General features: G+C 35.7%; 3 protein-coding genes and 1 long non-coding RNA gene across 4 annotated transcripts in view; all 4 read left to right on the top strand.

The window, feature by feature from the left end:
• LOC109065522 overlaps positions 1–5,034 on the top strand; it is a 30,515-nt gene extending 25,481 nt beyond the window's left edge. The window contains exons 10-16 of the mRNA XM_042768259.1: positions 3,414–3,535; positions 3,672–3,950; positions 4,041–4,130; positions 4,241–4,376; positions 4,537–4,652; positions 4,767–4,939; positions 5,031–5,034. Coding sequence (XP_042624193.1) covers positions 3,414–3,535; positions 3,672–3,950; positions 4,041–4,130; positions 4,241–4,376; positions 4,537–4,652; positions 4,767–4,939; positions 5,031–5,034 — 920 coding nt within the window. The remainder of the gene's footprint in view (positions 1–3,413; positions 3,536–3,671; positions 3,951–4,040; positions 4,131–4,240; positions 4,377–4,536; positions 4,653–4,766; positions 4,940–5,030) is intronic.
• Positions 5,035–5,054: 20 nt separating this feature from the next.
• LOC122146948 lies at positions 5,055–5,936 on the top strand. The gene is made up of 3 exons (XR_006161290.1): positions 5,055–5,445; positions 5,632–5,753; positions 5,851–5,936. It is a non-coding gene; the product is annotated as an uncharacterized LOC122146948 (long non-coding RNA).
• Positions 5,937–6,275: 339 nt separating this feature from the next.
• LOC122146947 (sushi, nidogen and EGF-like domain-containing protein 1) lies at positions 6,276–9,182 on the top strand. Its single transcript, XM_042767142.1, has 5 exons — positions 6,276–6,436; positions 6,565–6,697; positions 8,292–8,416; positions 8,505–8,783; positions 8,903–9,182. Exons 1-5 carry the CDS (start codon positions 6,395–6,397, stop codon positions 9,056–9,058), a joined length of 735 nt encoding a protein of 244 aa, XP_042623076.1. The 5' UTR covers positions 6,276–6,394; the 3' UTR covers positions 9,059–9,182.
• Positions 9,142–13,716, top strand: LOC109099390 (tryptase-like). The gene is made up of 6 exons (XM_042767139.1): positions 9,142–9,270; positions 9,714–9,740; positions 10,228–10,426; positions 12,185–12,450; positions 12,572–12,717; positions 13,208–13,716. The coding sequence occupies exons 1-6, from the start codon at positions 9,225–9,227 to the stop codon at positions 13,670–13,672; spliced, it is 1,149 nt and encodes a 382-aa protein (XP_042623073.1). The 5' UTR covers positions 9,142–9,224; the 3' UTR covers positions 13,673–13,716.
• Positions 13,717–27,165: the final 13,449 nt, after the last annotated feature.

Below are 27,165 nucleotides of genomic sequence, written 5' to 3'. Positions count from 1 at the left end.
CCAGCTATTCTTAGCTGTACAAAACAGCTTGTTTCTACAGTGAAGCATTGTACTATGGTGGTTAAGCAGCAATTTTTTATTTTTATCTATTTTATTTTTTTGTGCAGGAAACACACCCCAGCATCACAAACTTACATGACTGAAATTACAGCTCTCAACAGAAGCATATAGTTTCTTGTTAGTTAGTATAAGATCATGCTCTTGCAAAATTAGTAAACTAGCATGCACTGTAAAAAAATAAAATAAAAAAAATAATAATAAAACAAAATTTCTGTGACATTTACAGTAAAATACCGGCAGCTGTGGTTGCCAGAATTTCACCATTGAAAATATGGTAGCAACATTTTAGGCTTTACAGACTTAACTTAAATTCACAATAAAAAAAACATATTTCATTAACTGATGTAATGTTAATAAACCAGCATACTGAAGAACTAATATCTGTTTTGAACCATTGTAATACTGATAACCACCAAAAGCAGGTGATGATGAGAAAGTCACATGATGAATCAAAGCTCATCACAAACTGCTCTTCCACAAGCTGAGAAGGGATATACATATATATAGAAATATAGAATATATAGAATATATAGAAGGCACACAGTGTCTTTCACACAAACACTAAACACCATCATGGTAACACACATGATACTGAAATAATGCAATAAACATTAATTTAACAACATTAGATGTAAGATAAAACCCCAGTGTACACTACTTATAAGAAAAAAACTAAGAAGAAACAGTCATTTCAACGAAAAAAAAAAAAAAAAAAAAAAATGAAGTGTCATGCAGGGAAGTTTTTCACTGTAAATTGTACAATGACTTTTTCTTTTTCACTTTCAAAAAACTTAATTTTAACAGCATTTTACTGTAAAATTACATTAAATGTAATTACAGTTATTCACCGTATATAGTATGGAAACTTACTGATAACCAATTAACAGGTTTTTACTGTAGCATTTTTACAGTCTTTTACTTTTAAAATCACAATCATTTTTTACAGTGTGCAGTACAATCTGTATCTTTAATTTCAGTTAAATATGTAAGGAATAATTGACAACGGGCCGTTGAATTATTAGAAAATATACTATACTATATAGTATACTTATACTACGGTTACCACACCACAAGACATCGATCAGATGATATATTTAAAGGGATTCCCCTGGTTTTTGTACTTAAATTGCTATTGTGAGTAGGATTATTTCTTCCACATCTCATCTAACGCCTCTTTTGCTGGTTCCAAAATGTAATTTTAAAGCTGGTAATGGAGGCTTGAGCAGTTAATAGCATTCTAATGCAGTTATTAATGAAGTTATTAGAAAGAGAGCGAGAGGGACAGAAACACACAGATAAAGAGAGAGAGAGAGAGAGAGAGAGAGAGAGAGAGAGAGAGCTTGTGTGAATTAGGGTACCTCTGTACATCCCTCAACAGTGTTCTGCAGCAGCATCTTTAAACAGTGCTGTTATTACCTCGCTAGTGAGAAATGTCATGTGTATTTACTTTCGGGAAAATCGTCTGTCATTTTGTTGTTTTTGTTAGTCCTGTGTGCTGTATAGGTACTGTATGCTAATGTCCGTTATTACAGTTAACTATGCGAAGTGATGTGGAACTGTAATGTGGTCAAGTGAGCTGCCTGGAACTACATCAGATAAGGCAAAATAACAGCAAACAAAAAAACAGTGAAGTAGTAATCCGGTGCCATGTTTATTAAAAGCAACATCTCAGAGATCTCAAATCAGTTAATTAGCATAACTGATTACAACATGCATGTGACGTCATTAAAGGAACACTCCACTTTTTTGAAAATAGGCTCATTTTCCAACTCTCCTAGAGTTGAAGAGTTGAGTTTTACCATTTTCGAATCCATTCAGTCGATCTCCTGGTCTGGCGGTACCACTTTTAGCTGGAGTTTAGCATAGATCGTTTAATCTGATTAGACCGTTAGCATCTCTCTCAAAAATGACCAAAGAGTTTTGATATTTTTCCTATTTAAAACTTGACTCTTCTGTAGTTACATCATGTAACTACATCGACGAAAAATGAAAAGTTTTTGAAAATGAAAATAGGCTTATTGGAAGTTACCTAGCTGGGACTATTTCCAGGCACTGCGTAATATCATTGCGCCTGCTGCACCCATGGCAAAGTTCCTTGATTATTACGCCGGAATGAGAGTACAGTTCCTAGCCATATCGGCCTAGAAAATTCCAACTTTTAATTTTCCATCGATCTTAGTACATGATGTAACAACAGAAGAGTCAAGTTTTAAATAAGAAAAAAATATCGAAACTCTTTGGTCATTTTTGAGCGAGATGCTAACGGTCTAATCAGATTCAGTGATCTATGCTAAGCTGCATCTAAAACTGGTACCGCCAGACCCAGAGATCGGCTGAATGGATTCAAAAACGGTAAAACTCAACTTTTTAACTCTAGGGGAGTTGGAAAAAGTGGAGTGTTGCTTTAACGGCAGCCCTATATTGTTAAACTAGCGTGGTTCAAATGACAGAGGTGACAGAGATGCAACCATGTTCAGGAAACACTACTTTTGGCTGGATTTTGCTGTCACGGACAGATTTCCAAGGTCTGCAACAAAACCTACGGATAGCGTTGTGGTCGCCAATCCTCTTTAAGTATGAGCTGGTAATCGATGCGATCTTAGTCTGTATTGAGCAGTCACAGACCCTGCTATATTTTCAGATATCGCCACATTTTTTTTAATGTGTGTGCAATGCAATGACAAGATGGAACTAATCCAGCCAATTACAGTGAAGATGATATAAGTGGAAAAATCTTGTAATCACTTGTGTGAATTTCTCATGTGAATTTATGAGAGGAAATGTTTTACGCTGTTGGTAAGGTTTTGCTACCTCTTGACCAAATGTCTCCAGTTATTTTATGGGAATCACAACCCAGACTGGGTACCACAACACCAGTCAATCAGCAAGTGGGAGATTTGTAGAAAGAGAAAGAGAGATGGCTGAGACATTACCAAAGAGAAAAATGTCAGAGGAAAATTACTGAGAAAAAGAAGGGTTACGATCTACAACCTGTGTTAATAGTTGAAAAGCTTTCCAGCACTGGAAAGACCTTGGGGAGTGGGAAACTTTGTTTTTGCTCGTCATGTGAGTAACATTGGTTTTGCTATGTTTCACAGAACCAGGATATGCTGTTGTTGTAATGTTAGATATAGTAAAAGGATAATTTTGAGTACTGTAAGTTGTAAGTTGTTGCCTGTGTTGTATTTTTGTGAATTCGGTGGAGGAGCAATAAAAGAAGAGGTGTGCTTCTTTTGGAAAGGGCTGTCTTTGTTTGGGTGTCGAATTCAAACATCAAATATCAGTGTTTCTCATTGATCACTTACTGAACATTTAATATTGCAGGTTATTTATAATGTTCTTTACAATTATAGGAATTTTCTACCCATATGGAAATGAGGATACAAAAAACCCTGCAAAATATTTTGGAAGTTCACCTCTGATCCCTCTGGCACAGCCGTTTGTCTACTTTGGGCTTATTTATAATCAACTACACGTAAGCAGCATTGTCACATTTATGACACTGTACACTAAGTTTTATTGAAACAACATGAGTAGCTTTATATTCCACATTAAGAATGTTACTTGTAAGTCCAGATGACTGAGCTTTCACTGTTTTGTTGTCATAACAGGTGAATAACAAGGGGTATTTGACTTTTAATGAGCCGTTTTCCCAGTCGTATCCCAATTCTTTTCCTGCATACTCGACTAGAGACATCATCGCTCCACTATGGACAAATATTGACATTACAAATAAAGGAACCATCTCTTACCGACAAGTAACAGATTCTCATCTCTTGAATCGGGCATCAAAAGATATAAACCAATATTATCCCAACTTGAACTTCTCTGCTTCATGGGTTTTCATTGCTACGTGGGATAAAGTACCTTACTTTATAAACAGACGGACAGTAAGTCTTCTTCTCGCATAGAAATTTGATTAAGAAACAATATCCCATGTTCTCTGTATTTATGTAGTTATACTCTTTATCTTCCTGAAGTCAACCTTCCAAGTGGTTTTGGTGTCTGGCAAAAACATGTCATTTACACTTATGCATTATGGTAATATCGGCCCAACATATTATGTTAATGTAAGTAATTTGAAAAAAAAAATACACTGAAATCAAAAAAATTTTAATCACTATATGATAAGTGTTTGATTGTAACTAAACTTTTTGTCGTCTTGTATTTTGATTGACAGTACGGCTATGACACAAGTGATTCAACTGATTTCTTTTCCATTCCTGTCTCTGACGTTACATACCTTTCATACACAAGCAATGTCAACATCACGGGGCGATGGGTATTTCGAGTTGACTATGCATCAGACAACAATGGTACAGTAATTCAATAATTAAACATACATGGCATTTTTTGCATATCTTAATAATAGTTGTTTATCATTTGAAACATGTAGAACAATTAATTAGAAATGTTGAGAATTACAAATGAATTAAAATCATAAATGTGCTGAAAAATAAACTTGTATACTTGCAGGACTGTTCTATCCATTTAGGAATGGGCGCAAACTAAACCTTCAACAATATGGGTTTTCAGAGCTCTATTTGCAGACACCATTTTCTTACTTCGGGCTCACATACAGAACTGTTTATGTGAGGACACTCACTCATTAATGCAACTGCATTTTTTAAAATCAATTTATTACTTATATTAGCCATTAAAATATTGGTCAACATGTAATATATGTTACTTCAAACCCCTTTAAGGTTTACAAAAATGGATTTCTTACTTTCAACTGGCCGCTGTTTCCTTCAAGTCCCCCTACTCTTCCAGCAAATATAGACATTGTTGCACCACTTTGGACAGATATTGATAACAGTGACGTTTACTTTCAAGAATTCAAGGGTGTCCGAGTACTACAGCGAGTTACAAATGATATGCGTCAATATTTTCCTAATACAAATTTTACTGCAAACTCAGTTTTTATTTGTACTTGGGGTAATGTGAAATATTTCAACACTTCCGCTCAGGTAAGATTAATTACGTTCTTTGTTTTCAGTTTTCTTTTGACAGATAATTTGATGTTTGTGTTGTTTTTCTTCTGCAGAATTCCTCTTTCCAAGTACTGTTGATCTCTGGTTCTGGATTGTCATTTATTGTATTTAATTATGGCAGTATTCCCCAAACTAAACATATTGCACTGGTGAGAAATGGTTTCAAATATTTTACATTTATTTTAAATATTCAAAATAGCTTTAGCTCCTCTTTTCCACAGGTCTGTAACCAAAATGTTTGTAATCATTATTTAGGCTGGATATGACACTGATGATTCAACCAGTTATTATACAGTTCCGGGGTCTAACGTCACTAACCTGACCCACTCCACAAATGTCAATGTTAAGGGCCGTTGGGCTTTTCGTGTCAACACTTTGCCAAAAGAACATGGTAACACACATGTATATATATATATATATATATATATATATATATATATATATATATATATATATATATATATATATATATAAATATATACATACATATATACTTTTTTTTTTTTTTACATATTCTTTTCTTTCTTCATCTCACTTTAATTAACTTTTTTTTTACAACAACCTGTTTTTTTTCCAGTTCTGTTTTATCCAGCTGGTAATCAAAACACTCAGAATCCCTGTCAAAGTAATGCAAGCTCACCAGCTTGGCACTTGCAGTATCCTTTCTTGTACTTTGGACGCAAATACCACAAGATATATGTGAGATGTTATGCTAAACATGGTACATTTGAAATACACTGATATTCAGTTTTACATTTCATGTTGCTTCAGTTAAACGTTCAAATCTTCATTATAGGTTGATAATAATGGACTTTTGACGTTTGAACCATTTTATGAAAGACTCCCCAAGGCTTTTCCTGCCAACTCTAATAGAGACATTATCCACCCACTCTAAAGAAAGACTGAATCTACAGTCAAAACAACACCACCACCACCATAACAACACGACGTACTTATTCTGGACCGGGCAAGAAATGATATCAAAAAGTATTTCCCTCAGTTTGGGTTCTCAGTACACACAGTCTTCATTGCTACTTGGAATAGAGTGCCGTACTTGAACAGCCCCACGACGGTATGTAGATTGAAAGGTGACATAATCTTTTTCAACCTAAGTTTAATATAAAGCTGGGCAGAGATTGAAAATGAGTTTTACATGCTTGATAATATCACTTATAATCAACTTACTAAAAGGATTGCATACATTTAGCCTGAATGAGTTTTGTTTATAGACCATTTATATCTTTTTTTTTCTATTGAAACTTAATGTTTTACTGGACTTTTCCTAGGAATCCTCCTTCCAAGTTGTTCTAGTTATCTTCAGAACTCTTTCCTTTGTCATAATGAACTACGGAAATATCTCCTCAACTGATCAAAGTTTTCAGGTTGGACAGAATAAGAATCTTGCTACAAAATTTTGAGATTCAAATCAATTAATAAAAACATTATTGTGTTTAGTTGAATTAGTAAAAAAAAAAAAAAAAAAAAAAAAAATGTTTTAATTTACCTGCAGGCTGGTTATGACACAATAAACTCAACAAGATATTTTTCAATCCCTGTGACTGATGAAAATAAGCTATTTAACTCCAGTAATGTCAATGTGCCGGGACGCTGGGTATTTCGTGTTGATGGTGGACCTGAGGAGGGTAACGTCACTGTTTAATATAGACAACATCACATTATTTGATAAATACAGAGGGTATAGAAAAATAAACACCCTCTTTAAAATAATCACATTTTGTTGCTTTGGAGCCTGAAATTAAGACGACACAGTTTTTGTTTTATGCAGCTGTATTCACTCGGTGCAACTTAAGTATAAAATTCAAGTGAAAAATATAACACCATGTAAAGAAATAATTAAAGAAAGAAAGAAAGAAAGAAAAAAAGAAACAGAATCACTAAGTTGGATAAAGGATCACCCCCTCCTAAAAATGACTTGTAAACTCAGTCAGGTGTAGCTAATCATCTTTTCAATGGCACACAAATGGCACACAATCTCTGGGATAAAGTTGTGGACAGGCAGGAGATGGATACAAATAATAATAATAATAATAATAATAATAAAAAACAATTTAAAGGCTTTATAAATGCCTAGAAGCACAGTGAAGTCTATTATTAATAAGTGAAAGGTATTTGGTACAATACAGACCCTACCTGGATCAGGTCGTCGCTCCAAACTGGATGAAAGGGCCAGGAGAAATCTGAAGGAAGAAATCTCAACTCTGAAGCAGTTGCAGGAATTTGGTCATTGTGTGCATGTGACAACATCACAAATTCTCCACAAATGTGGCTTGTATGGGAGGGTTGCATGAAATAAGCCACTCCTCAAGAAAGGCCACATGCAATCAGGACTGTGCTTTGCCAAATTACACCTTGAAAATTCTGAGGCCACATGGAAAGAGGTGTTATGGTCAGATGAGACTTAAATTGAATAACTTGGCCTCAACACCAAACGATAATTTGGGGAAAATCCAATACAGGTCACTATCCAAATAATAGCATTTCTACAGTAAAGCATGGAGGTGGTGATATCCTGTTAAGGGGGGTGTTTCTCTGCAGCAGGGACTGGTGTGCTTGTCAGAATAGTAAGGAAAATAGATAGGGCAAAATACTGTCAAATTCTTGAGGAAAATCTGCTGCCCTCTGCCAGAAAGTTGTTAATGGGATGAAGGTTTACCTTCCAACATGACAATGACCCAAAGCACACACCAAAACTGAGCACACAGTGGTTGAAAGAGAAAAAGGTAAATGCCCTTACATGACCTAGTCAGAGCCCAGACTTTAACCACACTGAAAATCTGAGGAATGACTTGAAGACTGCAGTCCACAAACGTTCACCATCAAACTGAACTGAATTTGAGCAGTTCTGCAAAGAAGAGTGGGCAAATATTGCTAAGTCCAGATGTGCAAAGTTAGTAGAGACGTATCCCAAGAGACTAAAGTCTGTAATTAAAGAAAAAGGTGGTTCAACAAAATCATGACACAAGGGGGTGATCCTATTTACAAATCAGTGATTCTGTTGATTTAGATTTTTTCTGACATGTTGGTGTTATATCTTTCACTTGGATGTTATAAGTTGCATGAGTAAATACAGCTGGATAAAACAATAACTGTGTCCATCTTAATTTCAGGCTGCAAAGCAATATTGTACTATTACATGAAAGAAAAATGTAGTCATTTGGATGCTTATAAAATGTCCTCCTTAAAATCTTTAAAAACTAATATTATTGGGAATATTAGGGATATTCTACCCATATGGAGGTGTAGAGGATGGGATAAGCCCCCAGTCGGATGATGGAAGTTCTCCACTGATTCCCCTTCTGCAACCATTTGTGTACTTTGGACGTGAATATGACAAAATATTTGTAAGAAGCATTGTGATATTCATGACATTAATATATATTCCACATAATTGATGTTACTTAAAACAGACAACTGGATTTGATCTTACAGGTAAATAATAATGGAGACCTGACCTTTGATAAGCCACTTTATCAGTGGTATCCCTATTATTTTCCTGCATACTCATCTATAGACATCATCGCTCCACTGTGGACAGACATTTATAATTATGAGAAAGGAACCATCTCTTACAGACAAGTAACAGATGCTCGTCTCTTGAATCGTGCTTCAAGAGAAATAAACAAATATTTTCCCAGCTTGAACTTCTCTGCCTCTTGGGTTTTTATTGCTACATGGGATAAAGTACCATATTTTGGAAACAGTAAGGCAGTAAGTTTCTCTTTCAGTTAGCATGTTAACTTTTGTTGCATAGTATTTTCATTGAGCTGAACTTCATGGAATATTCAGAATGATGCTTGTATTAATGAAGAATTCCCGCTCTCTTCCAGGAATCAACCTTCCAAGTGGTTTTGGTGTCTGGCAAAAACATGTCATTTGCACTCATGCATTATGATTATATCACTTTCACCCAAAGTGTTGAGGTTAAGCAATGTGAAAAAAAAATGTGTCAAAAATATTGTGTTACCCCAGTTTATGATCTTTAGCAGTGTTTTTGGATTTAATGGGATTTTTGTGTGTGTGTGTGTGTGTGTGTGTGTGTGTTTTCTTTTTCTCTAACAGTCTGGCTTTGACACGATTAATTCTACTAATTTCTTTTCAATTCCTGTTTCTGACGTCACAACTCTGTCATACACAAGCAATGTCAATGTCATGGGTAGATGGGTATTTCGAGTTGACAATTCATCAGAAAACAATGGTATATATGTTTTTTCATGTAATGTGTCATTTACCTCAATTTCAGATATCTCAATTTCGTAACACTTTAGATTTCGGAACACATATTCACTATTAACTTAAGAGTTTTCCCTCAATAAACTCATAATTACTGCTTATTGATAGTAAGTAAGGTAGTTGTAGTAGTTATGTTGAGGAATGGGGTAGGGTTCAGGGATCTTGAATATGATCATGCAGAACAAGGCATTAATACGTGCTTTATAAGTACTAATAAACAGCCAGTATGCTAGTAATATGCATGCTAATAAGCACCTTAATAGTGAATAGTGTTCTCTAATCTAAAGTGATATCCTAATTTCATTTTTTTTTCTCTCAAAACATATGCTTTTGTTTATTACAACAGAGTTGTAACTAAGCATTTAGGGTAGATATGTATGTAACATTTGCCTCTGTTTTGTTTTGCAGGATTCTGTAGCAAAATTAATCCCCAAGGTACATTAATATGGCATCAACAATTTGGTTTCTAGTTTTATATAGTAATATAGTAAAATAATTGATATCTTTGTTTTCAATGAAATAATTATGCAAATAATATGTCTGTAGCAGCATGTAGATTCAAATCGGCTCATGTACACTCAGGCTTTTGAGTCAGTTAAATTTTGAATGCAATTTTATATATAGCAAAAAAAAATACTTTTAATAATTTTTATGATTATTGTAGGTTGCAGATTCACTATTTTGAATCTTTTGAGTTGACATGTCTTGTGCAGAATTGATGATCTTTTCAAAAGTAACATATGTATCAATAAATACATAAAGGATATTTGTTATATTTAATTATCAGGTATGCATCATATTCTGAGTGTGCATTTCACAGTTTTTATTCATTTGGGGAATACTGAATCTGTTTTTGTGCAAGTGAGATGTGAATGTGATAATAGCCTTTGGTAATAGCCTGCATCATTGTATTTTGTGTTAGCTTCCTTAGATGATGTTTCTAGTGCTCTGATGTGTGGAAGAACTCCAGTTACCACCAGCAGCAGGATAGTAGGAGGTCAGAACGCTTCAGCTGGACGCTGGCCCTGGCAGGCTAGTCTTCTTCGGTTAAGCAGGCACATCTGTGGAGGTTCTCTCATCAACAAAGAGTGGGTGCTGTCTGCTGCCCACTGTGTTCATGGGTAATCTAATTTAACTACTTGCAAATTAATACCTCAACGTTCATAGATGCTTTGAGTAGCTTACATTTTAATTGAGGATTTGATTTAACCCTATGAAGCCTACAGTAACATATTTGATATGCTTATTTCTATGGCTTAATTATCAACGATCAAAACCTGAAAACCCTGTTGCACACACACACAATCTACTATATGCCTTCTGTCACCTGATTGACTTTTTAAGCAAGTAAAAGTTATTCCAAAAAAAAAAAAAAAAAAATCCCCTATCAGGTTGGGGTTCACTGTGTTTTTTTTTTTTTTTTGTTATGAAATCTTTACTGATTTTTGTAAAGTAAATGTAAAAAAATAATAATAATAACTTTTACATATTATTAGTATTTCAAGATGAACACTTACTTCACTAAAGTAACCTAGGTTTATTTGTGTCAGACTCTTGCCTTGTCCAAATACACACACTTGCAGTCTTGGCCACTTGAGAGCGCGTGCGCGACAGGAAGTAAGTGCGCAAGACTGTCCAGATCTTAAAAATACTAAAGTGCAGTGCCCTTAACACACACTAAATCCACACCATCTTGAATACCACTCTAGAGCGGTATTCAAGGCTTAGTGTATCCCATCATGCATCATGTTGTGGAAATAAATTGCGAGACTTCACGAGAGGTCACGGAAACCTTTCCAGTGTAAGTTAAATATTAATAATAATTAGATATTACATTTAATTTGATAGTAAAACAAAGTGCTACATGTTTTGTTGGCGCAAAGGTGAGTAGCCTATTTTTATTTTGTACATCATTTGCAACAGCTATTTATCACTTAATTAGAAGCACCAGAAATCAGTGTGAACCATCAGGTAATGAAAAGTTGTACACACACTTGTGGTCTTCATCCTCACTTGAACACTTGGGCCAAACACAGGAAATACGTCATATAAGTAGTCAAGTGATCAAGTGCAAAGACCGCAAGTGTGAGTGTTTGGACAAGGCATCTCTCCCATGTTTTGTGTATGTTCCTACTCCCTGATTGTTTGATGTGTTCCAGGTGTCTCTTTATCAGTTATCCTCCTCACCTGTCTGCCCCTCGTTATCTGCCCCATTTAGTTCTAGCCCGTTCTGTTCTCCCTTGTCTGCTGTTAAATGTCATCCCTGATGTTCCAGTGTTCGTTGTCTCCTTGTTTCCTTAATAAAACTCCTTTGACGTATTCTCCAGCGTCTCCTTGTCCCTTCCTGCCTGAGTGAAATGTGACAACTTGATTATCCATCCATAATTTATTCCATATTAAAATGTATCAAATATGACTCAACAAACTTTTTATCACATTTCATTATTTCATCCCCCAACAATAAAACCAATGCATACAATTATGTTTTGAAACCACAAAGATTTAATCATAAAATATTTAAATAAACTATATTAATATTATACAGTTTTAAATATCTCACTGTTTCATGTGCATTTCATCCTAATTTCTCACAATATATTCTGACTATAAAAATGATATTTTCACTCATTTTGTGTTTCTAATTGGGTGTTTTTCCACGTTGAATGTGAGCTCCATATTCTCACAATATGAGCCATAAAATAAACATCTCCAAACTTTTTAATATATTTTGTCTAAAGGTTCAATAAATTGCTCAATTTAAATAATTAATAAATCAATAAATATCTATTTATTTATGACTTAATGACTATTATTTTATATGTCGGGTTTTACAGAGTTAAAACTCTTCTTTATTCTTACTTTTTTATTTTCTTCCTCAGGTATCCCACCATTGATTTCACTGTAGTTTTGGGGCGAGATACCCAGGAAGGCTTCAACCCCAATGAAGTGTTCAGATATGTGAGATTAATCATCAAACATCCCAAATACAATTTTACAAATGACAATGATATCGCACTTCTCAAATTGAGGTCACCCGTCACCTTCACTGACTACATCAGTCCCGTGTGTCTAGCTGCTCATAACAGTGTCTTCAACAGCGGCACAGACAGCTGGATCACTGGATGGGGAAACATTAGTGAAGGGGGTGAGAAAATCCATTTCTGTCACCTCTTAGTTACATTTAAGACAACATGTAAATGTGATTATGATTTCTTAGGATAGTCAATGACTATACAGAGATAATAACATCTCATGTCTTTATACAGTGTCTCTCCCATCCCCTAAAGTTCTACAGGAAGTGGAGGTTCCTGTAATTGGTAACAGACAGTGCAACTGTCTCTATGGAGTTGGAAATATAACAGACAACATGATCTGTGCTGGTCTCCTGGAAGGAGGCAAGGACTCATGTCAGGTACAGAAACCCTCTGTTCAGCCCAAACTTGTGTTGACAAGATAAACAATGAGTGCTTCAAATGAAGAATAAATAAATAAATAAATAAATAAATAGGCTTGATAAAAGTTGTGAGGTTCATGTCCAAACTTAAGATATTCAGTAGTGCTGTCAAATGATTAATCGTGATTAATCGCATCCAAAATAAAAGTTTTGTTTACATAATATATGTGTACTGTTTGTTACTTTTAGAGACTTGGTAACAAACTTCTTGATTTTAATAACAAGTAACATTCTGGCAAATGTGTATATATTATAATTATGGTTTAGCAAACATGTAATACCATTCAGAAGTTTGGGGTTGGTAAGATTTTAATGTTTTTGCTCACCATGGCTACATTTATAAAAAAAGAAAAAAAAAAAAAAAAAACAACAATAAAAATCTTGCTGACACCAAATCTTTAAATTGTACATTTCATTCTACGGTTATTTTAATGATGTGCATTTTTAGGGGGATTCAGGAGGTCCAATGGTGAGCAGGCAGAGCTCTGTATGGGTTCAGTCCGGTATCGTTAGCTTTGGGACTGGCTGTGGTCAACCTGAAACTCCCAGAGTGTTCGTCAGAGTATCACGTTATCAGGAATGGATCAGGTCCTTCGTGTGCAGTGATCCTCCAGGTTTTGTGCAGTTTACCTCTGCTGGAGCTGACCCTGACTACAGTTACAGCTGTCCTGGTCTTCCTCCTACTCCTCCTACTCCTTCCTCATCCACAAATGAATCTACAGTTCTATCTTATGTAACATCTCCTCCAAAAAAATATTGGCTATTATGTTTTCTGTTGCTTCTACCAATACTTGCCTTAATTTTCTATGTAATGAAACATCGTTTGGGGTCATGCATTCAAAGATGCATTCATCTGATCCGAAGTGACAATAATGACATTTATAGTGATACAAAAGTTTTATATTCCAAATAAACGCTGTTCTTTTGGAAATATTCAAAGAATCCTGAAAAAAAAGTAATACATCCCTAAAAATATAAAAAAAAGCGGCACAACTGTTTTAACATTGGTAATAAGAAATGTTTTCTGAACAGCAAATGAGCATATTAGAATGATTTCTGAAGGATCATGTGACACTGAAGACAGGAGTAATGAAGCTGAAAATTCAGCTTTGAATCACAGGAATAAAATACATTTTATATGTATTATATATATATATATATATATATATATATATATATATATATATATAATATATATTTTATATGTATTATATATATATATATATATATATATATATATATATATATATATATATATATATATATATATATATATATATATATTTTTTTTTTTTTTTTTTTTTTTTCAAATAGGAAACAGCTCATTTAAATCATAATTACATTTCACAACATTAAAAGTAATACAGCTTTAGTAAACATAAGAGACTTATTTAAAAAATATTTTAATTTTTGTATGGACCCCAAACTTTTGAACGGTAGTGTATGTTCAAAAATAGTCAACAAAGTGGAGACAACAATAATGGGGTATATTTTCAGTCAAATACACTGAGGTAAAGAGATTTGATCTTACAATATTTAGTTGTTTTCTTGATCTTCTTACACAATTTTATTTCTTCATTGACTTTTAAATAGCTCTAAATAACAATTCATTTATTCCATCCTGGATCCGATCAATAGTATATATTGGGGAATGATAATCTGTTATTAACTCCTTACTTCTAACTACATTCTATATATATAAACATATTTGTCAAATATTTTTTGTGTCCTTTGAAACATAGCATGTATCTGATTCTAACAAATGATGTTTATTTTACTGAATATTGATGTAGAAAAACAATTATCAATTTCTATTCTACTTCCTAGTCTGTTCATGTTTTATACTTTATATTTTTACACAAGATGTGTATCTTTATGTGAACCAATTAGATGTACTATATAACTTTACAAATCTAATTTCACTTGGAGGAAATAATTAACTACTGTACATGTAGCTGCCCACAGATGACCACATATGGACAGTGGGATCAATTTCATTGATTAAGTGTTTGTTTATTAACTGCTGTTTTACTGTTAGACTGATATCTGGGTGGGCTGACAAAATTACTTTTTTTTTTCTTCTGTGTGTATCCTTTTCACTCAATGTAATTATTAAATACAACTTCTAATACTTTTCAAGGATATGTAATACACTTTAAATAAATATTCTGGTTGTGGTGGTATAATTCCTTTAACAGCCATTATTTCTTATTTTATTTGTATTTATTTATTTATTAATTAAGAGTGCACTACGATCTTCAGTAAAACCTGGAGGTTAATTTTAAAAATGCATCTTTATACAGTAATTACCGGGGGGTAATTATTGCGGTTCATTTTACTCCACCGCAAAATTACAATTTTGTAACATTATCAAGTGACGAGAATACTTTTTGTACATGAAGAAAACAAAAATAATGACTTTATAATTCAATAATTCTTCTCCTCTGTGTCTCTCCAAATCAGCGTAGCGCCATTTTGGCAATTCTGACTAGTACACAGGCGGCGTATGCTCTTCTGTGTTGTCTTGTCTTTCAAACCAAAGCGTAAATACACGTAAAAAATGTATCCTTGTGGCGCGGCTGATACAGAATGATGTTTTATTAACAAGTCTCGGTAGACGGTGGGCCGAGGGTCCATATCTGCTTTACTTTTCGAAATGGATGATCCCCATGTAGGGAGAACCTGGATTTGTAAAGTTGGGACGGTTGTTTTATTCTCAACAATATGGAAAGTGTTGCCACTCCCATTTATTGCACATTTTCCCCGAAATCATAATGCACGACCCGTAAATATGCAGGCAAACGCGGTTGCCTACTATATTAGTTGAGCCAATAGCGTGGCAAGATACTGACATGGGATTATTATTAACCAATCAGATGTAGCTTATTTAGAACAGCTGTTACACGGATGATTTAGCTATCAGACACGAGCAGCAACAGCGCATTGATCATCGTCAAGGACATTCTTTGTGTGATTGTAAGTATTAATTTAATTAGAATATGATATCTATATAAAATGTTTGCTTTGTACACTGTGTTGTTCAAACGTGTGTAAGCGTCTCGTTAGTGTCGTTTTAAGCAGGGTCACGTTTCAGCTGGCGAACTAGCAGTAGCCAGAGCCGTTGAGAATATCATATTTAACGGCTCTGGCAGTAGCTAGCATCATGCGATTACATATTTGATTTGGTGTAAACATTCCATTCTAACGGTAACACTTCGTCCAACTCACATAGACTACAGCTCCACTGTATGTTGGTGAAAATTACCTCAGACCGTTTTGCAAACGCCAAAAACTCAAGGCAAACATGAACATGAACCTGTTGATGTTTAAGACATATATTTAATTATCAGTTACATCTGACATAACGGTAAAGGTTCAGTATTCTAATATTCTAACCAATATTCAATATTCAAACCGGAGAGCTAAGAGCTCTAACGTTAGTTAGAACTGTATGTAATAGAAATAAGATTATAACTATCAAAGAACATAAACTGCATGTAAAAGAAACAAGATTATAAGTATAACTATCAAAGAACATAGGCTATCAAACATAGGCTATCAAACATAGGCTATCAAACAGAGCAGAGTTATAATGTACATACACGTCATACAGATTTACTTCAGCAGGAGTAGCAAACACACAAACACACCACTCCCCACATGTGTACATACATACACACATGTGCCCTAGTCATCTTCAAGTGACTTACTGTCACAGTTTACACACTGACAGTGGTTTGTACATGGCAGCTCATGCAGTTTACATGTGCTTCTACCCTTAACACAATTAGTTTTCTACACAAGCAGTGCACAAGTTCCAGTATGGCCTCTGGAGCTGGCTGAAGTGTCATCCAGTCCACTGTCTTCGTGATATTTGTGAAATGGCTGTAGCACTCCCTGTGGTAACCAGTGTTAGCTGGTTTGACTAACTGGTTTGTAGGTTCCTGGCTTTGTAACTTGTATACCTGTACTGCCTCTTCTGCAATGATACCTTCTCTGCCCTCAAGGTCTTTCCACAGAAACACTGATTTAATAAATCACTCCCAACTTATGTCTGTGAAGGGAATGGTTTGAAAACATGAAATCTCCCCTCAGCCCACCATCTACGGGAGGAGCACGTCAGATACTTAGCCTACTTAGCAAAGGTGGAGCTCACTTAAGATAATCAACACTAGGGTATAAATACAGCTGACTTACCCCTATCCATTGATGGTTTATCAGCATTTGGTTTGCTCCTTTTGCCATTATACATCAGACTCAGCGTCACCCATTTAGACGACAAGTTCTATACTGGGGATTTTTCGGTTCTCCAGCCAATTTGCCGGCTCCAGGATCTCTCCTTCTCTGCCAGACACCGCCGCCGAGCTCCAGTCTTCGTCGCGGCTGCTGCTCTCTGCTCGTCCAGCCACACGCTTTCCACGACACCGAAGCTTAACCTTGCTTCTACCGGCGTCACTTTCAATTCTTCCCTGGCATCCACTTATCTTTCGGCTGTGCCAAACAACTCCTCCAATCGGAAAGTTGACCGTATTTAATCCTGAGGCAAACGCTGATTATTTCCGACGCTCCGTCCTCACAAAGGGTTTTGTACAATCTAAGTTACTATCCAACCAACAAACATCCAAACAACAATCCAAAACCCACTCCAAAAGTCCACCCAATAATTCAAGCAAATATCCCGAGCAAAGCTCGACACCATCATTGCCCCGCGGCGCACAAGACCCGGCTCTCCTTAAGCGCTGGGTCGCAGCGGCAGGCTTCCAACGAGCCTGGGCCGCGCCCCTGATCTCATCGCAGTAAAGCCTCACTCGCTTACCGCTTCAACTCAGAGTTTTACCACGGCTCTTCAGGCCGCAGTGTCGTATGCAGCGCTAGCGGCACAGGCCAGGTGGCAAATAAATTTTTAGATAAAGTCGCTACAAGGCAGGTCATTCATTGCTGAAAGTTGTTAAACGACGTTGTGACCAAAAGGATGCTGTCATTTTTAGCCACGTCATAAAAAGCGTAGAATACAAAGAAATTACTCAGATTTTCAGATTTTTTGCTAGCTTTTTTTTAGTATTTTTAAATTACACTACACTCAGATAAATGGACGAAAAGAGTGATTTGCGAGAAAATGATTTCAACTATGTACCTAAATGATCGACGATTATAGACACAAACTACTAAGGTTTATCAAAGGAAACAATTATTGATCAAGTGCAACTAGCAACCTAATTCACATGTGACGTGAGTATTACTAGGCACCTCTCTCCAAGTCTCTAGCCGACGTGCCACCAGGCAAGCTTTTCAATACCTTCTTCTTTGTGTGGTTAAGAGGAAAATGCATGTGTTTTTAACATTTTATAACTTTGTAAGGTTGCCCAAAAAAAAAAAAAACCTGGCCCTTATCAAACATTAGCCTTTAAAATTACCTGAAATACATGTGTAATAGCAATGAGGCCATGGTGATCGGTTTAAATGAGGAATGAAAAGCAAATAACAATACTGTTCTACTGAACAAACTTAATGTATGTTAAACAATATAATGTACATGCATTATCAAAAGCCTTCAAAGGGCACCAACATCCCGATGATTGTTTATACATGTCACTGTGCAATTTAATCCTCGTTTGGCTAAACATTTAATTCAAATGTACACTTAATCTTGAATTTTAAACAATTCTTTACAACAGAGGTGCTACAGCAATCATAAATCCTTGAATGGTGACATCAAAAGTTGCCGTTTTTCTGCCAAGTTGCCATTTTACATGCGAGCCCTCTTGATGACGAAAATAACGTAATGCAGATGGCCGAACTATACTTTGGCTTTTACGCGATCGACAACTGGCCGTTTTTTGCCTTATTGCAACTCTCTGTTCTGGACAAACTGCATTGCAATGCAATCATTTTCCAAAATGTAATTTGTGTGAAAATATTAAGTCTGATTTCGCCTGTTAACACAGGCCAGAGATGCTGAAGACGGACGCGCAGAGAAAAATAGGCCTACTGTAGCAGGCAGATCACTCACTGTTCATGATGCACAAACTATTGGAGGAAAATCCCCAATACTGATTTGGGGGTTTATATGAATGTGTTTCTGAGGGGAGCTAACTGTCTTCTGAAAAGTTGTATATCGTGGTATAATTTCACAAAGCTTGTCAGAACATTCTGTTTTTGCTTCAAATTGGGTTATTAAATCAAATTATGTGTATGATTATTCTTATATAACTAAATGATATGACATTTATATAAATGATATGTGTATGAATTACATAACTAAAATTAAATAACTGTAATTACATATTTAGGTTAAATAAAGATGTCAGTCAGTATTTTTTTATTTTTTTCCTTTTTAGGAAACAAATCAACAAACATTTTTTTTTTAATTATTATTATTATTATTCTATTTTATTGTGTGAGACATGCTCTTTGAAATGTGTTTCTTTCTTCAAGCTGCTTTACATAGAGCGACCAGGTGTTTCTAATTTGAATAATTAGCTGCTGTTAAATGAACTGTGATGATGTTGATCACACACACCCTGATGAAGGCATGTACCTCTCACCAAAAGAGTTTTAACGTATAAAGCCAGTGATGTAATAAAGGCTTTTTATCTTTTCACTACAATTCGAGTGCCTTGGAGTTCTAGTCCTTAAAAACAAATCAAATGACTTACCCAGTCATTTAAAAATAACACATTTCAGAGCTGTAACAACAATACCATGAAACAGTGATATTTTTGCTTAAGGTTATCATATGCCTGTTAGCGATCAGCCCTTTTGATGCCCCGCCTTCTCAGTTTTGCATTTGCCCACTGGAGAGGCTGCTTGGAAAATTCTGTGGTAAAAAACTCCTAATCGATCTGTCAGCTCCGCATAACTCGCCGTTTTCAAACATAATCAACTCGATTACTCTTGATGAAATCTCTCTCTCAACTGTAGGACATTGATCATGCAATCAATATGAAAAGAGAGAGGGGAGAAGAGAGGACAAAAAAAAAAAAAAACTTTTATATATTTCATGGATCTTAGCACTTGGCTGGCAGAAGTCGACATCACCTCAGCTTTCAAAGTTATGCCTATGCATCCAGATTCATAGCACTTATTCGGGGTACACTGGCACAGGAAATTCTATTTATTTGTAATTTTTGTACGCTTAACTTAAGAAAGAGCATACGCCGCCTGCGTACTAGTCAGAATTGGCAAAATGGTGCTACGCTGATTTGGAGAGAGAGACAGAGGAAAGAAATTGTTGGATAAAGTCGTTATTTTTGTTTTCTTCGTGTAGAAAAGGTATTCTCGTCGCTTCATAACATTACAGCTGAATCACTGATGGCAGATGGATTATTCTGACAATGCTTTTCATACTTTCCTGGACCTTGACACTGTTATTTATTTGCTAGTCTATGGGACAGTCTCAAGCCTCCCGGATTTCATCCAAAATATCTTAAATTGCGTTATGAATACGAACAAAGCTTTTACAGGTATGGAACGACATGGGGGTAAGTGAATAATGACAAATGTTTTATTTTGGGATGGAGTATCCCTTTAATTCCACAATTTGTCTAATAAGATTTATTCAAGTTTATTTATATATTTATTTATCTGTTTCAACATGTCGGTTTCCTCATTAACACACTGCAAGTCGTCTGGCTTTTGAGTGAATTCAATGATTTGCACTGCTTTTACTTCTCATTTCAAATAGTTTCCTTCATATCTGCTGTAGTTTGCAGGATTAGATGTTCCAGTAGTTGTTAAGTCTACTGAAAAGTGGAGCCTATATACATTATTCGAAAAAATATATATATATATATTTGCTACAAATTTGCTAAAAATGTGCCTCAGACCATCCAATATGTAGATGAGTTTGTTTCTTCATGGAAACAGATTAGGAGAAATGTAGCATCACATCACTTGCTCACCAATGGATCCTCTGCAGTGAATGGGTGCCATCAGAATGAGAGTCCAAACAGCTGATAGGGCTGAAATGATAAGTCAACATTATTGACAAGGTCTACAATGAAAAGTTCTCTCTCTCTCTCTCTCTCTCTCTCTCTCTCTATATATATATATATATATAGATATAGTTTTTGTGGAATAGCCTTCTGATCTCAGCCCTCATTTCAGGGCCTGCAATAACATGGATTGACCAGTGGGGCGCTGTGGAGCAAGACTACTAATTCAGCCTTCCCAGATGCAAGAAGAAGCCAAAGCAGACTGTGGGAAAGTTTTACAAAACTACAAACAAACAACAACAACAAAATGCCCTGATGTACACATAGCAAAGTTCTTCATTTAGAGGTCAAACTTTGATATACAGTACAGAAGCAGCAAGAAGCAGTTAAATATGATCATATTACCCCAATACTACAGTCTCTGCACTGGCTACCTATTAAGTTCCGTATCAGTTACAAAATATTATTACTTACTTATAAGGCCCTTAATGGCTTAGCTCCTGCGTACCTAACTAGTCTTCTACCACGCTACAATCCATCACGCTCCCTAAGGTCACAAAACGCTGGACTTTTAATAGTACCTAGGATAGCAAAGTCCACTAAAGGAGGGAGAGCTTTTTCGCATTTGGCTCCCAAACTCTGGAATAGCCTTCCTGATAATGTTCGGGGTTCAGACACACTTCCTCTGTTTAAATCTAGATTAAAAACACACCTCTTTGGCCAAGCATTCAAATAATGCATCTTATAATTCTGGACTGCAGTTATATCTGATCAAATGTGCATTATTATTCTTTAGCTTGGGTTAAACTAATTAATTTTACTTGGCTGGAACAGCAGCTACGCTAATTATGTCTCTGTTTGTTTCTCTGCTTTGCCACGGGATTTACATCCCGTGGTAACTAGGATCTACACAAGCTCCAGTCTGGATCCAGAACACCTGAGAAGAGATGATGCCAACCCCTCAGAGGACCTCAGATGATGCTAACCCAGAGACAACATACAGAACTACCACATTTTGCTACAAGTTTGATTGCATAATTGCTGTTAATAGTGTTAATCTTCTGTTTGTTTACGTCTTTTATTGATTTTTCTGAAAATTTCTGCCATATGCACATGAACTAACAGTCACCACTGATAAGCTGCTACTAAATATTGTAGAAACTTAATTTTCTGTAAAGTTGCTTTGTAATGATTTGTATCGTAAAAAGCACTATACAAATAAACTTGAACTGAATTGAATTAAAAAAATAAAAATAATACTTTACAGTATTAAACATGAAAACACGGTATCTGTGTCACTTTCACTTAGAATTACAAGCTGATTTTCTGCTATAGAGCAGATCTCCAATATGGAGCTAACTAATGTTAAGTTTTTTTTTTTTTTTTTTTTTTTTTTTTTTTTTTAAGAATGCAAAAAACACCCCAAAACATTATATTAAATTCATAGTTTGGTGTGCACAGATAAATGACTGATCTACCTCAGGACTTTGATTATCATAACATTATAAGAGGTAATGTTGTGAATAAACAATAAAATAAAAATAAATCATCACTTCTTCCTTTTATTTTGTTCCATATTAACATATAAAAAGTGAAAGTGAAAAAAGTGAAAGTGATGTGACATACAACCAAGTATGGTGACCCATACTCAGAATTCGTGGTCTGCATTTAACCCATCCAAAGTGCACACACACAGCAGTGAACACACACACACACACACAGAGCAGTGGGTAGCCATTTATGCTGACTGAGCACCTCAGTCGTGGTATTGCCGGTGTTACGGTTTAATTGGTTACCGTGTTATCTGGTGACCAACTTCCTGGTTCAGGTCTCCGCTCCAGATGTGATGGAACGACCGCAGCAGATTCGCCAATTCTTAAAGCACAAATGACGTGATATTAAGCTGTCTAATAAACGCAGACTTGCTCATTGCATGATTTTGATATTCTTGTAAAGATTACAAGTTATTGGTATGATCGCCCGTAGCTGCTGAAGTAAGTAGGATAAACAAAAAATAAACATAAAGTAAGTCTGTGTTGGCGCGGGTTTCGAACAGGCGTTAAAAGACGCGCGCGCCGCGAGACGACAGTATTTAAACCACCGATCTACCGATCTACACTGATTCAGCTACAGATCTCTGGATTGAAGACAGGCATGGTACATTTTCTTTAGAGGCTGCTGATGTGTCATCACATGAATGTAACAACGTTGTTTCCACTTATTTTCTTGTAGCATTACTTTTATAACGTGACTTGATAAAAAAAATTGTCCACTTAAATTAGGTATATTTACGTTGGTCAAAATCGATCATAAGAAATGTGAATTTACCTCATTAATAATAAGATAAGGTGTAAAGGTTTTTATTAACAATAAGCCTAACTTTAATCAACAAATGTGTTTAACCTGCTGTTTTGATGATGGAATTAGCTCCATATATTAGACATTCTTTACCTAATTGGGGGGTGAATTAGATTAAATGTGCTATGTTGGCCTAGACATCATTTACAAAAATAAGAAAATGTGTATTAGTAAAACAAAAGATAACTTCAGTTTATTTAGATCTCCGAAACGACCCCTGCTTGCCAGAGCCTGCTCAATTCCATGAATCTGCTACAGAGCCCGCTAAAGCCCTAGAGATCGATCCTGTGTTGGCACCAACCTGTAAGTTTCCAGCCTGTCCTTTTTTGACCACAGTGGTCACACATACCCTTACAAAAAAAGAAGTTTATTCAAGTGTGCTATTAGTGTACTTCTTTAAAAATAATAAATAGGAAATTATGGTTTTAGTTTACTTTTTATGTACTTCTCAGAAATGGGCTTTATGTACTTCTCAGAAATATACTTAAAATGACATTTAAGTAAACTTGACTTATATTTACAAAAAGTCTAAATATATTTGAACTACAGTATACTTGTGCTCATAGAATCTGTGTTGTCATTATTAAACGATAGATAGCGCTATTTCACATCTTCTGTACAAAACTTCCAAAAAAACCCAAGTGAAGAAGAAAAAGAATCAACAGATACTAACACATGTAACACGATCATCTGACATGAAACAGCATCAAAACTGTAACATTATGGAATAAAATGTTGACCGATGAAGAGGTAATAATTACAGTCAAGCTTTGGGGTGTTGACCGACTCCATCTACGTTTTGATTATCATTCTGAATTTTTTCAGCTTTTTGTTCAAAATGTTATTTCTTTATTTTTTCATTAAACTTACCCACATTAAAGTGTTTAAAAAAAGAATGCATGAGGCTAGAATATATATATATATATATATATATATATATATATATATATATATATATATATATATATATATATATATATATATTTGTTTACAAGCAGATACCCTGTTCTTTATTTGGATGTTTTGTATGTTCAGATATTCATATAACAAAAAATATACAAATTAAAACCTAAATAGGGACATAGTAGTATACTTAAAGTAGTTTACTGAGAGTATACTTCAAAGTGTGCAAAGTATTTAATTAGTAGACTGTCAGTATACCTATAAGATCACTTTTATTATAATTGCAGTACAAACTACAAACTACAAACACAGACGTAAACTAGTTGTGTACTCAAAGTGTGCTTTTATATACTAGAAAGTGGGCCAGTTTAGTGGGCCAAGAAGTATTGAAACAGTACACTTACAAGTATAAAGTACTTCAAGAACACTGATATTTGTATACTTGCTACATAAAGTATACTTAACTTTACTTGAACTTGATATACTTGAACTTTACTTAAATAAATAAATAAATAAAATAAACTTGAAGTATACTACATTTTGGTAAGGGTAGACCCTCTGCCAGGCCTGTCATGGCTAAAGAGGCTGTCCCTGAACTCACATTTTGCCCTGTCACGGCCAATAAGGCTGTCCATGAAGTCTCTGCCTGTCCTGTCACAGCCAAGGAGGCTGTCCCTGAACTCTCTGCAAGTTAGGTCACGGCCAACAGAGTGGGCAAGTATTGCAAATTACCAGTTCCCACTTGCCGGCCCAGAGAGGGCTCCTGTTCCCAAGTTCAGCCCAGATAGGGCCCCTGTTCTCAAGTCAAGCCCAGGGACGGCCACAGTTCCCGAGTCAAGCCCAGGGAGGGCTGCTGCTCCTACATCAGCCCCACTGAGAACCCGAAATTTCCCCCAAGGATTTTTTTTTTTTTTGGGGAGAGCTATAGGGCTCTCCACCACTCCACCATGGCCTCCTGAACTGTCTGCTCCCCAAGCTGCCTGATTTTTTGTCACAAACTCAACTAAGAATTATGAGCTTCTAGAACAAAATAAGTAAGTTTTTTCTTAGTCTTATTAAGTGGAACCATAATGTTTCCAGTTACTGTTGTAACAGTACCAGCACCATAACAGCACTTGGTTCTCTGAAAAGCAGGAACGAGACATTGCAAAGCATTCACTGTGGGAACTCCTTTACTTCTCTGGGATTCTTGCACTGTAAAAAATCGAATTAACAAAATGTTGGAAGGGCAAAAATATTTAAGATGAGCTAATTTTATTGCTTGGGCTTAGTTGAGAGGACATATTACATTAAGTCTACAAAAATATATTTTAAAAACATTGAATGAACGGTTATTTTCAAAGCCAGTCAACAATTAGCTATGCTAATGTTGACTAAACTTATAAAAACTAATCCAGCCAACACTGAGATCATTCTGCACGTGCACGAGCCTGAGTGACTTCACGGGAGAAACAGTGGCACCTTGTCAAGTTCATGAGTCAAGTTAAGTGCCACTAAATAAATGTTATTTTTTAGACTAAATTTATCGACAAAAACATATAGCATATCTAATGTTTTTGAGTAGATATTTAAAAGTGCTTTATAAGTCGTGTGTCTGAAGAAAAATTAATGTTTAGGCAATGTTAAATGTATGTCAAGTTCACGCGTCAGGTAAGTGGAACTGAATTTGTACTTAGACTAAATTTATCAATACTTGTAGGCTATATTATAAAATGGTGTAAACATTATTTAAAATGTGGGTATTTATACACAAACATACAACATATATAAAAACATTGAATAAGCGTTGTATGAATATGTATGAGGGAAATTAGCTGTTTAAGTGAAGGAAACATGGTCTTTCTTCTCATTTATTCCATAAAACACTTAATTTAAAAAGCTGTGTAACTATAATGAATTGTAGGTTTAATTTTGGTGTGTTGTATGATATTTTTGTGTTTCCAAGACGTTAAAAGATATGAAGAGATTGCGCAGTCTTTCTGTTTTATAAACCATTGATGTTGTTTACTACGACAAACGTGTACATATCACCCTGCAGCCCAAGACTGGTTGCCCACTGAAGCTAAGCAGGGCTGAGCCTGGTCAGTACCTGGATGGGAGACCTCCTGGGAAAACTAGGTTGCTGCCGGAAGAGGTGTTAGTGAGGCCAGCAGGGGGTGCTCACCCTGTGGTCTGTGTGGGTCCTAATGCCCCAGTGTAGTGATGGGGACACTATACTGACAAAAAGCACCGTCTTTCGGATGAGACGTTATTAAACCGAGGTCCTGACTCTCATTAAAAATCCCAGGATGTCCTTCGAAAAAGAGTAGGGGTGTAACCCCCGGCATCCTGGCCAAATTCGCCCATTGGCCTCTGACCACCATGGCCTCCTAACCATCCCCATATCTACTGGTTGGCTTTATCACTCTGTCTCCTCTCCACCAATAAGCTGGTGTGCGGTGTGCGGTGGGCGTTCTGGCGCAATATGGCTGCCATCGCATCATCCAGGTGGATGCTGCACACTGGTGGTGGTTGATGAAATACCCCCTTCTATGTAAAGCGCTTTCAGTGCCCAGAAAAGCGCTATATAAATGTAAGGAATTATTATTACGATTATTAAATGTGACTAACAACCAGGCCCTTTTCGAATGGGGCAGATTACATGGTGTTTCTGGTCTTAGCGCTTCGAAAAGGAGTTCGTCGTTCCGAACAAGTATAAACAACTGAATCCTTTTTTCACAAGGCTGTTATCAAAACAGACTGCGTCAGTTCCCTATCCCTAGATAGTGAATCACTAGATCATGCACACGAGTCCCTGCACTGGTAAAGAGACCATGGCTTAGTAAACATTGGGACAATTGATCAATCGATTTGTAAAACGTCACCACTGGTATTTATCAACAACAGGCAGGCATGTTTTGATATTATTTTAATGCTGTTTAAGGTAGACTTATACAACATCAATGCTCCCTGTGTTATGCGATGGACTGAGATTTTTTTGTGTGCCAAAAAAAATAAATAAATGGTTGCAAATTCTGTTTCATCACAAATATAATTAACTGGTATTACATTTTAAATGAGGTCCTTCCTAGATGCTGATCCACCATCTGACCTGGATACAGACTGGATCTGGTGGCTACAGTGACCTCGGAATAAGAGAGAAACAGACTAATATTGGCATAGATGCCATTCTTCTAACGATGTAGCAAGTACATCGGGTGTGTTATAGGAA

This window comes from Cyprinus carpio, chromosome A12 (genome assembly GCF_018340385.1).
Source record: "Cyprinus carpio isolate SPL01 chromosome A12, ASM1834038v1, whole genome shotgun sequence".
NCBI classification, from domain to species: Eukaryota; Metazoa; Chordata; class Actinopteri; order Cypriniformes; family Cyprinidae; genus Cyprinus; species Cyprinus carpio.
Note: the sequence above shows the minus strand (reverse complement) of the source record. Positions and strands in the feature narration are given on the sequence as shown.